Consider the following 13144-nt stretch of genomic DNA (forward strand, 5'->3'; position numbering starts at 1 on the left):
AACGTGCAGTCGTCCGAAACGAGTAAACAAGTAGTGCGTGCACCGGTACTCGTGTGTTTGTTGAACGTATGCGTGTCTGTCTCTCTCTCGCCTTTTAAACGCACACACACAGACTCACGCGCGCATGCACACGCACACACACACACACACACACACACACACACACACACACACACACACACACACACACACACACACACACACACACACACACACACACACACACACACACACACACACACACACACACAGATTAATTAACCCCCAAAACATTCTATCCAGTCCCCACTGTGTCAAGAGCCAGAGGCTGCATTCCAGCAGTCATACGGTGTGGCTGATCTGAGTCACATGTCAGACAGAGAGAGAGAGAGAGAGAGACAGAGAGAGAGAGAGAGAGAGAGACAGATAGAGAGAAAGAGAGAGAGAGGGAGAGAGAGAGAGAGAGAGAGAGAGAGAGAGAGAGAGAGAGAGGGGGGGGGGGGGGGTGGGGCACATTTTAACAAGAAGGCTGCAGAGAGACTCGCAGAGGAGCAGCAGGATGGAGTGTTGTGCTTTGGGCTCTTCTCTGTGGGGCGGAGGGGAAGGAGAGCTGAAATCCAAGCAGCAGAGGAACACCATGATGCAGTGTCTGCAGTGAGTGGGAACTGGAGGTGAGCCCAAGGTAAAACATGGTGAGATGCGTTGACTTGTGTGATGACTGGGCGCTCCCCAAACTCCTCCAGGGATCTTTTCCGATTTGCTTGAAAATGCTTTCAGTTCGACGTCCGTTTGTCCGTTCGTCCGTCCATCGATCTATCTATCTATCTATCTATCTATCTATCTATCTATCTATCTATCTATCTATCTATCTATCTATCTATCTATCTATCTATCTATCTATCATCTATCTATCTATCTATCTATCTATCCCCCTGTCTGTCTGTCTGTCTGTCTGTCTATCTACAGTATCTATAGAGGGGAGGTGAAGTCCATATGATGGTGTGAGTGCAGAGATGTTCTACAGGAACAAAGTTCCCCAGTCGACTCTGCAACAGCCCGATCACATCTTCACACCTTGGCTCTAAAATGCTTCGCGCTGCGGCGTCACATCTCCGCATCGGATTAGGAAGCGTGAAAGCTCTGGTGGCTGGGTTTGAGTTTCCTGTGTGGAGAGGGCCGCGCAGCTTCTCCGTCACATGGCCGCACAGCGATCTAATCTCCACGGTGGAACATCACACTTCTGCTCTCCAACTACTGCGCATTGATTATTACCATAGCAACCCCCCCAAAAAAACCTACTGTACAAGATGGTTCATGTGACGATACGTCCCCGTTTCATAGGTGTTTTTGTCATATGGCTCTCAATGGCCTCTTTGTTGAGCATTTCCTTTCATTGTAACACCCCGTAACTCCGCTCACATTCCTGCAACCCGTAGCACCGTCTGCATTGAAGTGTCTGAGTTTCACTCATTTTGAAACCTAGGACTTTTCAGCAGTGTGTCACAAGTCTCCCTGCCCTGAATCGCTCAGTGGTGGAAAAAGTACTGGAAAGTAGCACTTGAGTAATAGTAGAGCTATCTCAAAGAAAAAACTGCTCTGGTAAACGTGAAAGTCACTCAATTAGAATACTACTTGAGTAAAAGTCAAGCTACTTAAAGTATCTGATATTAAATGCACTTCAGTAAGTTCTGTATCAAAAGTAAAAGTAAATGCTGTGGAGAAAAAAAGCCAGGCCTTCATTTTTTTTTTTTGCTATGAGCTTCGTTTCTTTTTGTTTTTGCTCCGATTTTATTCTGGTTGTGAATATTTGCGTATTTTTCGGTAAGCGTAACAGATACATAGGAAAACATTTGGTGGGAACATGGCCACAGGTGTTGGTCTCCATCAGTCGTAGCAGTTAGAGGTGCAGGCGCAGGCTCGGGTGCAGGCACGGGCGCGGGCGGTGCAGCATCACCGCCGGAGGGGGCCATCGCTGTGGGCGTGGCGCTCCAACACGCTGCTCTAGTTGTGACTCTCTGGGACCTGCCTGTGCTTGTTCAGTAGCCACGGCGCAAAAACTAAACTCATCACGGGCAGGGTTGCCAGGTCTCCAAGACAAACCCAGCCGTCCTCCGACCCGCGGACAACAACAACAACAACAACAAAAAAAACACTTCAACGCTTCAACACTTAAGAAGTAGCCCAATTCTGCGGGAAAACCGCGGACCTGGCAACTCTGAACATGGCTCCAGAGTGTTTGTTGACACTCGGCCTGCTGCTGATATGACCCTTGATTGGCACATGAACCTGCTGATAACGGTTTCACTAACATCACAACAACCCAGTTTTACCGAGGTTTTAATTTGTAGCGAGTAACAAACGTGTTCAGTGGAAATGTATGGGAGTAAAGGTCAACCTTTTGGGGCTAAATGTCAGAAAGTAAAATCAAAAGCAGACAGAAATATAATAACTCAATGTTGTGGACACGGTCTGGTGAACCCAAAATGCAGGACACAACATGGTCACAGGAGTAGGTGCAGGATTTAATGTTGAACAGGCAAGGGATAAGGGTCCAGGAACAGGCAGGGAATCAGGGTCGTAGACGAGACCGGGAATTCAATCGACACAAAGACACGCACACACAACGATCTGACAGCAATAGAATGAATGGGGACCAGGTTAAATACAATTGGAGTGACGAGGGAGGCGAAGACAGATGGTGAGATTGCTGACTGGGGACAGGTGAGCAGTGGCCGGAATGTGAAATGACAGACAATATGCAAGAGCGGGGGCACGATCCTGACACTCAAATAAAGTACAGATACTGCGAAAAAATACTTCAGTACAGTTACAAAGTTTGTTTAACTCTGTTTATAAAGAGAGGTACCACACAATATGTCGGACGTTACAAAAACACTGACGAAGCAAAGGAATTGGGCAGTCGACAGGCCATGGAAAAGGAATCAGGAACTCTGAGGTTTCACCACGTTGGGCGGGGTGCTTCCCTAAATCTATCACTGTCACAGTGGACGGTGGTGTAATAGTAGTGTTCCATTTAATGTTGACGTTTTTGGACATTGCACAGCGTAACTATTACCGATCTATTAACTCTGTTGTTTTCATCCGGGTTGCGACTGTGACACGTAGACTCATATCAATCTGACACGATGCACGTTGTCCCTCCCTCAGGTGGAGATGGAGGATAAGAAAGGCTTGTGTGGCGTGACGGAGGAGAATGAGGTGGAGGTTGGAGCCGGGCAGGACAAGCCTCCGACGCAGGGCAACGCCCCGCCGCGATGGGCCAACGGTAACGTGCAGACGTCTGACAGGGAGGTCTTCATTTTTGGGGATTAGTTGTGGAAGAGGTACCAGTTGCACCTCTCACTTTGAAGCCCACTGTCGGAGTTGATGGACTATTGTATATAATATGTTTATTTTTTAGCTTATATTTGTTTGTTTATAATTAGGTTCAGTCGATTGTTGTATCGTATTTTGTATTTTACAGTGTAGAGTACAAGTTATTGTATATTTCCATTTTTTTCCATTTATGTGTTGCTCTATCTATCTATCTATCTATCTATCTATCTATCTATCTATCTATCTATCTATCTATCTATTAAAGTTGATTATCCAAGCAAATTTTACCAAATAAAAAGCAGTATTCCGTTATGTTCGGTTGCCAGTTCCACTCGTTGAAGCAGCGATGTCGGAGCGTTGTCTTTCTGATTTTGCATCTTTTCTCCCATTTAACCCCAATGATCCGATTGCTTGTGCCTGTGAAGATGAGTTGTCACTGCAGGTGAATGGATTGAGGTTACAGGGGGGATCACGGAATGGAAAACAGGAGATATCTGAGGCGTCACAGAGGGGGTGTATCAGTAATTGTAGTAAATTATTCCTGTGATTGACAGTAGCGCTGTCACCGTGAGTCAATGTGACGAGAGGTCCTGAACTTGGAGCTTGGACTGGAAAACGGACGGTCTTATTGGAAGTAATAACAGACTGTTATTTGCCAAGTGCATTTTATTTTACATGTACCCAGCATTCGTTTTGCATATTTAACATATTCTAGTTACTAATGAGAGCAAGTGATAGCTGTAGTCTGTCATCTGGGGAGGAACGCCACTTCTAAATTCTCTCTCTCTCTCTCTCTCTCTCTCTCTCTCTCCCTCTCCCTCTCTCTCTCTCTCTCGCAGGTCAGTGTGTACTGGCAGTCCAGAGCTCTTCGATGCTAAACCCCAGCTTTGACCTGTCTTTCTGCCGATCGCTGCTGGAGAGAGACGGCTTCCAGGTCCGCATAGTGCGCACCCACACACACACACACACACACAGACACACACACACACACACACACACACACAAATCGTACATCTCCAGAAACCTCCTCTGTTGGAAGTGATTTTTCTCAATCCTAATTATTTTAAATTGGGCATCGTCAGATTCCTGTGGGTGACTTTGAGGCTCCTCTGGCGACGGCGCTGGATGCTCCCTCCGTCCGCAGATTCATCGTCTTCAACACCTCCCTCTTCCACTTCATTTTGGCACCGGTACGTTCTCCCCGCGGCACCGCCTCCCAACTTCTCCTTGGTCCAGACCTTCGACTTCCTGCTGAATATTGAGTTTTTCGGGGCTGTTCGCCGTTAACCACCTCTGCCTACGAGCGATCTGGCACTGAGCCCGCATATGGCACGTCCATCACACCCCGTCCCAACATGCGCTGGATGTTGTCGTTCACTCGTGACTTCACCCACTGTGGAATCCGTAGCAGATGTAGCCCCCTCTATCTATCTCTTGGCCTGGTAAGGCTCCCATTACACACACATTTTCAACCAGTCGAGCTCCTGTGAAAATTCCCCCGAAAAAACTGGTCTTCCCCATAATGATAACAGAAAGAGTCGGTTCTGCTGCGTCATTTGGAAGAAGTCAAGTCAAGTCAAGTTCATTCATATGACCCTTAATCGCAGTACAGTCTCAAAGGGCTTGGCGAACCCAAAATTTCACATAGGAATCAACAGCATCCCCTTGAACCCTCATCCGGGCAAGGGAGAGAAGGAGGCCTTCCCCTCCCAGGACGACAGGCTGCAGTGGATGCCGAGTGGGCAACATTAATCATATAACATGACAAATCATAGGTCAATGAACTTCCATACGCTGCGACGTTGAAGCCCCACGGTATGAGAGTCAGTTTTGCTGGTGCGTAGCGCCGAACAGCGGATGACATGATGTGTTATTTATTATAACTATTATCGCTGATCTGCTCCCCCGCCGGCAGGTGATGTACGTGGTGATTTGGTGCGCCGTGTTCTCCACCCTCCACCTGTACATGGCCATCACAGACTACTGGCTGCTCTGCCTGTCCGTCAGCCTCATCGCCATCTTCCTCACCACCGGCGTCATCTTCGTCCTCCACCACAGCAACAAAGAGGTGGGGGTGGGCGTGGCTGCACCTTGGGTGTGAATGCACGATGATGATTGGGAAAAATGAATTTGAAAGTTCATCAGCTCCATGAAGAGAGCACATTAACCCCCTGCCGTGTGCTCATGAGTTCGTTTTTTAATCCCGGGACGATGTCAAGGGAATGGATTTTGGCCGGACCGACTTGGGTGGGTGGGTGGGTGGTGGAGGGGGTGGGGGGGATTAGGTGGCATCGGATTTTGGACCTACAGTGTGTATGATATGATATGAAAGCATGATGGAGGCCGTTCTCCGCGTACACTGAGACCACCGCGTCAACAGTTTATCTGTTCTGGAGACGACGTCTCCTCAAAAAAACAACCCCCAAAAAAACATTGTAAATAATTGCCCAAAATACTGTCCCCTCTCTGATCAGATCAACATGAACATAGACGTGAGGCTCATCCAGGTGAATGAGAGGATGGTCAAACACAAGCTGCTGGTGGGCGTGGCCGACTGGGTCCAGAATTGCACCGGGGCACTGCAGGTAATAAGTCGCTGTGGCCAAACCCGTTCAAATAGCTGTGGAGTTTGAGTAGATTGCCTCTATTTATTAATAGTATAGAATATGCACATACAACCAATAGGCCCCTTATGGATAGGTTTGCTATTGTTCAACCCAGCTATTATTCAAATGTTTGTTTCCATCATTTATCCATCACTGCTGCACGTTATTCACGATCTGCAGCTTCTCACTCGAATGCATGCTTGAATGCAGTCCAGTGGGGAAAAGCCTTGAAAAATTGTCGAATCCCCCTTTGGCAAATGGGAAACTCTGACTATTTTCAGGCCGTTTTTAGATGTTTCAGTGAAAAAGGATCAGGTTTTTCAGGGCGTTACGAACCCTTTTGCACTTCGGTAAACCGGCTCATTTGTCTACATCGGTGCGGACGACCTACCCGCAACCTGCCGTCGCCCCGTTACACCCTAAAAGGTTCTTCAAACACGCTGAAACAAATGCACCAACACACGTTACTATAACGTGAGTTCATCTTAATTTACTTTTGGACTTTGCCCCATTAAACTGCGTCAGCCACAGCGTGCGGCAGAGTCCAGCGAGGTTTTACTCAGATCCGCCGTAAATGAAGAGAACCCACATTTTTTATCAAGGCCTGGGTTTCAAAAAATAATGAACATTTAGTGCAAGGACAGGAAACAACAGTTTATCTCCAAACCGCATCACTATCAACGCGGCTCATCTCTCCATCTCTCTCACTTCCTCTGGCTTCCTGTCCCGCTCCATCAGCTGTTCTGCGTGTACTGGGACATGTCCTCCTGCCTGCAGACTCTGACCGAAACCTTCGAGAAGAGCTTCCTGGCTAACGACGCCCAGGTTAGTTTCCAGTGCGGTTTGGTGCGTCTTCCCATTTCCTTGTTCTGCTCGGGGGGGGGGGGCATACTGATCTTTTTATCCCCTGCGTCCTATTTTGGTGTTTATGAAATCAACACAGGGGCGCTTGTGTGCAGCCGTAAACAACGCAAAATATTTGTGTCTTCTTTGCTCTATTATCTATCTACATTATATAAAAGCCAGGAACACATTGTCTCATTCCACTTTTAAAGTGGTAACCCGTAAGATTTTCTTGTAAAAAAAACCCCAAAACAATCCCATATTTGACACTTTAATTAGGTGGCACTTTATAAGAAACAGTCATCCAATCTATTTGCGTTATGCATGTGCTCCTCTATATGCCGTTTCCATTGTTGGTGGCGGGGTCCACCACTCGCAGAAATAATATACTGTACTGATTGGGCCTGTTTGAGAATGTGATAAACCAGCGAGTCACGGTCAGTAAACTGATATGGATGAACCCTCGCAAAAAGAACAGCATCCTCAGATAAAAAAAACAATATCCCCAAAAACAAAAAAAAAGGCAAACTTTCAAGAAAACGGTCACAGTGACGTCGAGGGTAAACCCCGAATCTTGAAAGAAAACTTTTCAAATGGAGTTGTGGGACTTGTAGTGCAATGCACCCGACACAGACGAATTACGGATTGCCCCTTTAAAAGCATATTATATCTCATTTAGATCTATGTCAAAGTGCGTAACCCTGGAATGTGAAATGTAATATCATGATCATACCTTTATTTTTCCAGGAGAAGCTGCAGAAGAGGCTTTCCCACCTCGTCCTCGTGTCCGAGGTAAAGGCCCCGGACCCCGAGGCCGGCGGGTGCTCGACTGGGGAGGCTTCTGGGGAAGAGAGACCTCTACTGGGACACGAGGAGACTGAGCGCAGTACACCATCCGGCCGGCGGGAGGATGCGAAAATCACATCTAGCCACACCCTTATACCTGACCCAGCCTTACCTGCCCAGGTAGGAGACCTCCCAAAGGCTCTCGCCCCCTTTCTCTCTTGATTTGGTGGAGGACAAGGAGTAGTACCTGAATTTTTTAGCTTGCAATAAAATGATTTATTTATCCATATATACTAAGGAACTATGCCACACACAGTTACATACAAGTTGTGTTATACCAGGGGTCTCAAATTACCTAGTGGCCACTGGCCAGTTACTCACTTTTTTAATACATTTTTACTCACATTAGTAAATTGCATAATAATATAAGCTAGTCAAAAATAGACATTTTTATGATAATAAAAAAATCGACATTAAATTGATTCACATGCCAAATGTGGTCCCTGAGAACCATGTGTTACATAATTAACATAAAATCATTGTTTGCTTTTCGCCAGTACGTGCAAACATAGACAGGTAATAATGAATTTAATGGAATAAATTGAGTTTTTGCTGTAATGGTGACGGGAGGAATGGAAAAAAACTGAGGAAATGCTGTTTAGTTCCTGGATGGTTTGTTACAAGGAATGACCAGGGTTCATTTACTAGCTCAATATACTTACTATTACTACTAACAACTAATGTCCATATTTATTGTATGTATGTCCGTATTCACTGTACATGCTTGAATATGATAGTTACCACATAGTAATAATTCTAATTCATAATGTATACCCTATATACCCATAACAATCATTTATCCTGTCCATAGAAGCGCATTTAGTATATTTGTATATCTTTACATATCTGAATTTTGTATTTGAATCGAGTTTTGTATTTTTTTTGTATTTTTTGGCTATCTGTACATATTTGACAATGTAATTTTAATCACATTTTTTTTTACATTTTTCAGTTTTTAATTCAATTTTATTTTATTAATTTTGTTCTTCATTTTTTCGCACTGTTAAGCTTCTTCTTTTTTTTTTTTTTAATGCGAACGGTCTGCAGTCAAACGCACCGAACCTAGCCAGAACTAATTCCTAGTTCATGTAAATGCAACTGGCGGGATAAACAAATTCTGATTCCGATTCACAGCAAGCTTTATATTTTTTTCCTTTCTTTGCAGGTTAAAGCCCACCAGCTGCTGGTGACCTACAGCGCGGCCTACGTCAAACTGCTGATGTCGGAGAACTTGTCGGGACCGTCCCGTCACGAGCTGCTACCGAGGAGGAACCACTGCAGCAGTGCCTCCCTGTGTCTCTGCCAGTACATCAAGGCGAAGGTCCTCCGATAGCCACGCCGGCCGGAGGGGGCCCACTATCTACACGCCAGTGTCGCTTTTTTTTTTTTTCGCGGGGACGTGGTCTTTGTTGCGAACTGTCCCCGAAGGCAGCACCATGTGTGTGTATGCGGGTCCCGAGAACCTTCTCGCGCCTTCTCCGGGGACAGAATGGGACGTGGGGGGCGACTACATACCTTGCTCCAGGGCACCTGGCAGGCTGGCACAGGGCAGAACGGCCAAAGAGGAACCTCAAACCCTTTGCGTGGCGTTCTCAATGCCATTTCTCTGAACTTGGGGGTGGGGGGGGGCTGCTGGATCCCTCTCAACCCTTCCCAGTGGCACACACTCAAGGGGGAGAACACAGTATTTAAACCATGGACACTGCATTTTCAACTGTATGTGCACAACCAGATATTTATTTCCTACATATTCATTACTGCGTGTGCTATGTTTTAATAAAGAGTGTAAAAGGATGTGACACTGACAGATACAGCAGCTAATGGAGAATTATGAAACCAAAAAGGTGGATTTGGGCTTCAATCACTGGCTTGATTATCTCCAAATAACCGTGTGATCTGTGGCCAGGACAGCCAGCACATGGAGACACGTATGCTTCTGAATGCGTGTGTGTGTGTGTGTGGCAGAAGGCCCGGTACTCATTTTGCATTTGTTTTTGCCCCGTATTACCAGTGATTAACGCGCGCAGCTGAGCCGCAGGCCAGCGAGTGGCTGAAACGCCGCACGAGAACAGCAAACGCACGCAGGGAGGCGAGGCCCCGGGAACGCTGGGACGGCGTGATCGACGCACGCTGCGTGGCTCCAGGTCTAAACCATCCCAGACACGGTCGCTCTCCTCGGGGGGCTAAATGACCATCTGCGATCCTGCAAAGCCAATCTGTCTCGGCTGCCACCTTCCTCCCGGTTTTTCCTTTTTTTTTTTTGGGCTCCCATCCCGTAACCTTCCCAGCTCTCTCTCGCTCTCTCGCCCTCTATCTCCATCCACCTCTTCTAGCGTCACGCGGCCCATGGGGGCTATAAGGAATCCTTCACCACTAAAGGACCATGCACAGACATTGAACATTACATTGCACCATTTTCCTCATATTAAGCTCATATTTTGAGATTTAAAAAAATATATTGTCTCTATTCTCAGGGTCAGGGTTAGGGTCAATTTTATGAAATTTCGCTGGATTTCGTATTCGTTAATTCCACTTGAAAAGCAGAAGTGCCATCGCTTTAAGAGATACAAAATATACAATATACCACCATGATAATGCTAATAATAACACAGACAGACAGACAGACAGATAGATAGATAGATAGACAGAAAGACACACAGATAGAGATAGACAGATACAGATACAGTAGATACAGATATAGACAGACAGACAGATAGAACTATAACTCTGCAGCCTAACCCTTCACTCCCACACATAATAATAATAATAATAATAATAATAATAATAATAATAATACATTTAATTTATTCGCTCCTTTCAAGAAACCCAGGGACACTTCAAAATGGCAAAAAAAACAGGTTGGGGTATTTTAGTACAATTGCCTGATTGCGGAGACAATATTAAAAATCAAAAAATTTGTGACATCATCAGGAAAATGGCTGCATTATGTAAAACACGCGTTGTGTGCCGACGAGGGAATGTGTTTGGTTCAAAACTCAATTTGACACCCACACGGCACCTTTACTAAACATTTCGGTAGGACAATGTCAGAGCTTTATTTATGAAGTGTTGTTTGGAAATAGCTTCAATAAACCTGCGTCTGCCGTGGCTTCCAGTTGGAGAGACGCTCTCAAGTGATGAACGCCCTCGCCTTCCATGTGGAGAAGCGAGCAGCAGGCGAGGCGCTATTAAACACAGCCACTTATGTGATTAAACGCGAGATGGTGAGAGATGGATCATGAAGAGGAAGAGAGAGAGAGAGAGAGAGAGAGAGAGAGAGAGAGAGGAAGGGAAAAACAGGGCAACTATAAATAGCACGTTCGAGTCGAAGGCCAGGGCCGGTGAGAGAGCGGGAGAGCGAGAGGGAGGAAGAGGAGGGAGAGAGAGAGGGAGGGAGGAAGGGGAGGGACACAGAACTGAACTGAAGAGGGAGATAGGACACGGTCGGGGTCGTTCACAACCAAAAAACGTCATCTTTTATTTATTATTCCAAACAACTGAAAGGTGAAACCGCGGGGCAGGCGTGTGGAAAGTAACGACCATGAACGGGAGGATAAAAGCCGGAGAAGCAGGAGAACACGCGGCCTCGTCCGACGTCCAACGTCCATTCACAAGCTCAAACAGACAGAAAAGAAACAGGAAACACAGCGTTTACCCCCCAACGACTGCCTGATGAAGAGTTTGTATTGTTGTTGTTGAATCATCATCATCATCATCCTAAACATCATCATCCTAATCATCATCATCCTTATCATCATCATCATCCTTATGATCATCATCGTCATCATCATCTTCCTCATCCTTATCACTCTCAACTTTGTCATCATTATCATCATCTTCGTCATCCTTATCCTCATCAAATTTGTAATCCTTATCTTATCGTCTTCATTATCATCATCTTCGTCATCATTATATCATCATCATCTTCATCATCCTCATCATCATTGTCATCATCATCCTTATCATCCTCATCATCATATTCGTCATCCTGATCATCATCTTCATCGTCCTAATCATTATATCATCATCATCATCATCCTTATCATCATCATGATCAACATCATCTTCATCATCATCATCATCATCATCATCTTCGTCATCATCTTGGTCACACAGGAGGAACCTGGAGTCCACAGCGTCCAAACTTGTTTCTATTCTAGTGCACGCACTCCCTCCCAGACGAGGTGCAGAATTCCAGTTTCCATGTTTTTGCTGCGGCCCTGCAGCGGTCAGGTCTGTTGGACCCCCGGGGCTGAACGGGCAGGTCTATACGGTCTCCTCAAAATCCCAGCGTGGGATTGTGCTTTCCAAACTCGGAATTTCCACACATCACATTTCCCTCTTTTCCGTACAGAGGTTGAAAAAAACAAAAAAAACCTAAAAAAACTAAAAAAAACAACACTTTTCGGTGCAGATTTCGAAAGAATACTGCGTCGTCCGAAGGATAAAAGTTGTCACTACAATTTATTTTCTCGACCAATTGCAAAGCGATACCACGTAATCATAGTACACTTTAAAACACTTTAAAAACAATAATAATTCTGAAATATAATAGAATATATATATATTTTTTTCACTTTTCTTTTCGTGGTTTATGCCACGATACGTAACTTTTTCGTAACTTCGTTTTTTGACCTTTTAAATATCTATATAATTCCTTTAAAAATAGCGTTATAAGAGGAAAGGGCGGAGGAAGGAGAAAAGATATGTTGCTGATCAGGTCCAATAATCAATGTGGAGGACGAGAGAGAGACGTTCCATTGGGGTTGAAAGAAGAAAGGAAGAGGAAAGTGCTGCGACAATAACAATATCAGGCGTTGATCTCTCCCTCTCTGAGACATTCAGTTTTCACCCTGATCCCTGTTTTCACTGATTGCAATCTCAGGTTCTCAGGCTCATACTGTTGGCGTTTTTAAACACTTTTTGGGGACCCTGCTCCTGAGTTCTACCGCGCTACATCGCATAAAGGCCGCACCCGTTCCGCTTTTCGGTGACTTTTGGAGAAGGCGCTGTTTTGATCTTCTCCCCCCGTCACCAAAACTGAAGATGCACGGAAACTAAATATTTACGTGCGTATGGCGAGCCGCTTTAACGCATAATCCATTGGACGAACGAATCACTTTAGTACTGATATTTTAGATACTAGTTGCTATATCAACACTTACTACAGCTTTCAACTATTTTAGTTGATGTATTAGGTACTAGTAATTATTTATTAGATACTACATGTAGTAACTATTCCAAGTGTTACTAGTAACTATTGCAATGTTACTAGTAACGTTGCAATAATAATTTGGACAATTATGTTGAATCCTATGTGTGTCAGATAATAAATATTTTCCTCCCACTAGTATCTATTCTGATTGTTACCACTATCTATTTTAATGTAACTAGTTGCAATGTTACCGGTTTCTAAGAAATGCAAAACTAGTACTTATTCATTAGTGACTAGTGCCTTTTCTTGCTGTTTCCAGGAACTTTTTTTTTCCCCAGTTACAATGAATTTTCTTTTACCCTTGATGAAAAATGACCAG

The 13144-nt window shown here is 45.1% G+C and overlaps 1 protein-coding gene across 1 annotated transcript; it reads left to right on the forward strand.

Moving 5' to 3' along the window:
* Window positions 1–549: 549 nt before the first annotated feature.
* On the forward strand, window positions 550–8943 carry tmem268 (transmembrane protein 268; the record flags this gene model as incomplete). The annotated part of the gene is made up of 9 exons (XM_080007964.1): window positions 550–661; window positions 3148–3265; window positions 4155–4249; window positions 4398–4505; window positions 5231–5383; window positions 5790–5900; window positions 6660–6746; window positions 7512–7730; window positions 8776–8943. Exons 2-9 carry the CDS (start codon window positions 3154–3156, stop codon window positions 8941–8943), a joined length of 1053 nt encoding a protein of 350 aa, XP_079864090.1. The 5' UTR covers window positions 550–661; window positions 3148–3153.
* Window positions 8944–13144: the final 4201 nt, after the last annotated feature.

The sequence above is a fragment of the Zeus faber genome (genome assembly GCF_960531495.2).
Source record: "Zeus faber genome assembly, chromosome: 1".
NCBI classification, from domain to species: Eukaryota; Metazoa; Chordata; class Actinopteri; order Zeiformes; family Zeidae; genus Zeus; species Zeus faber.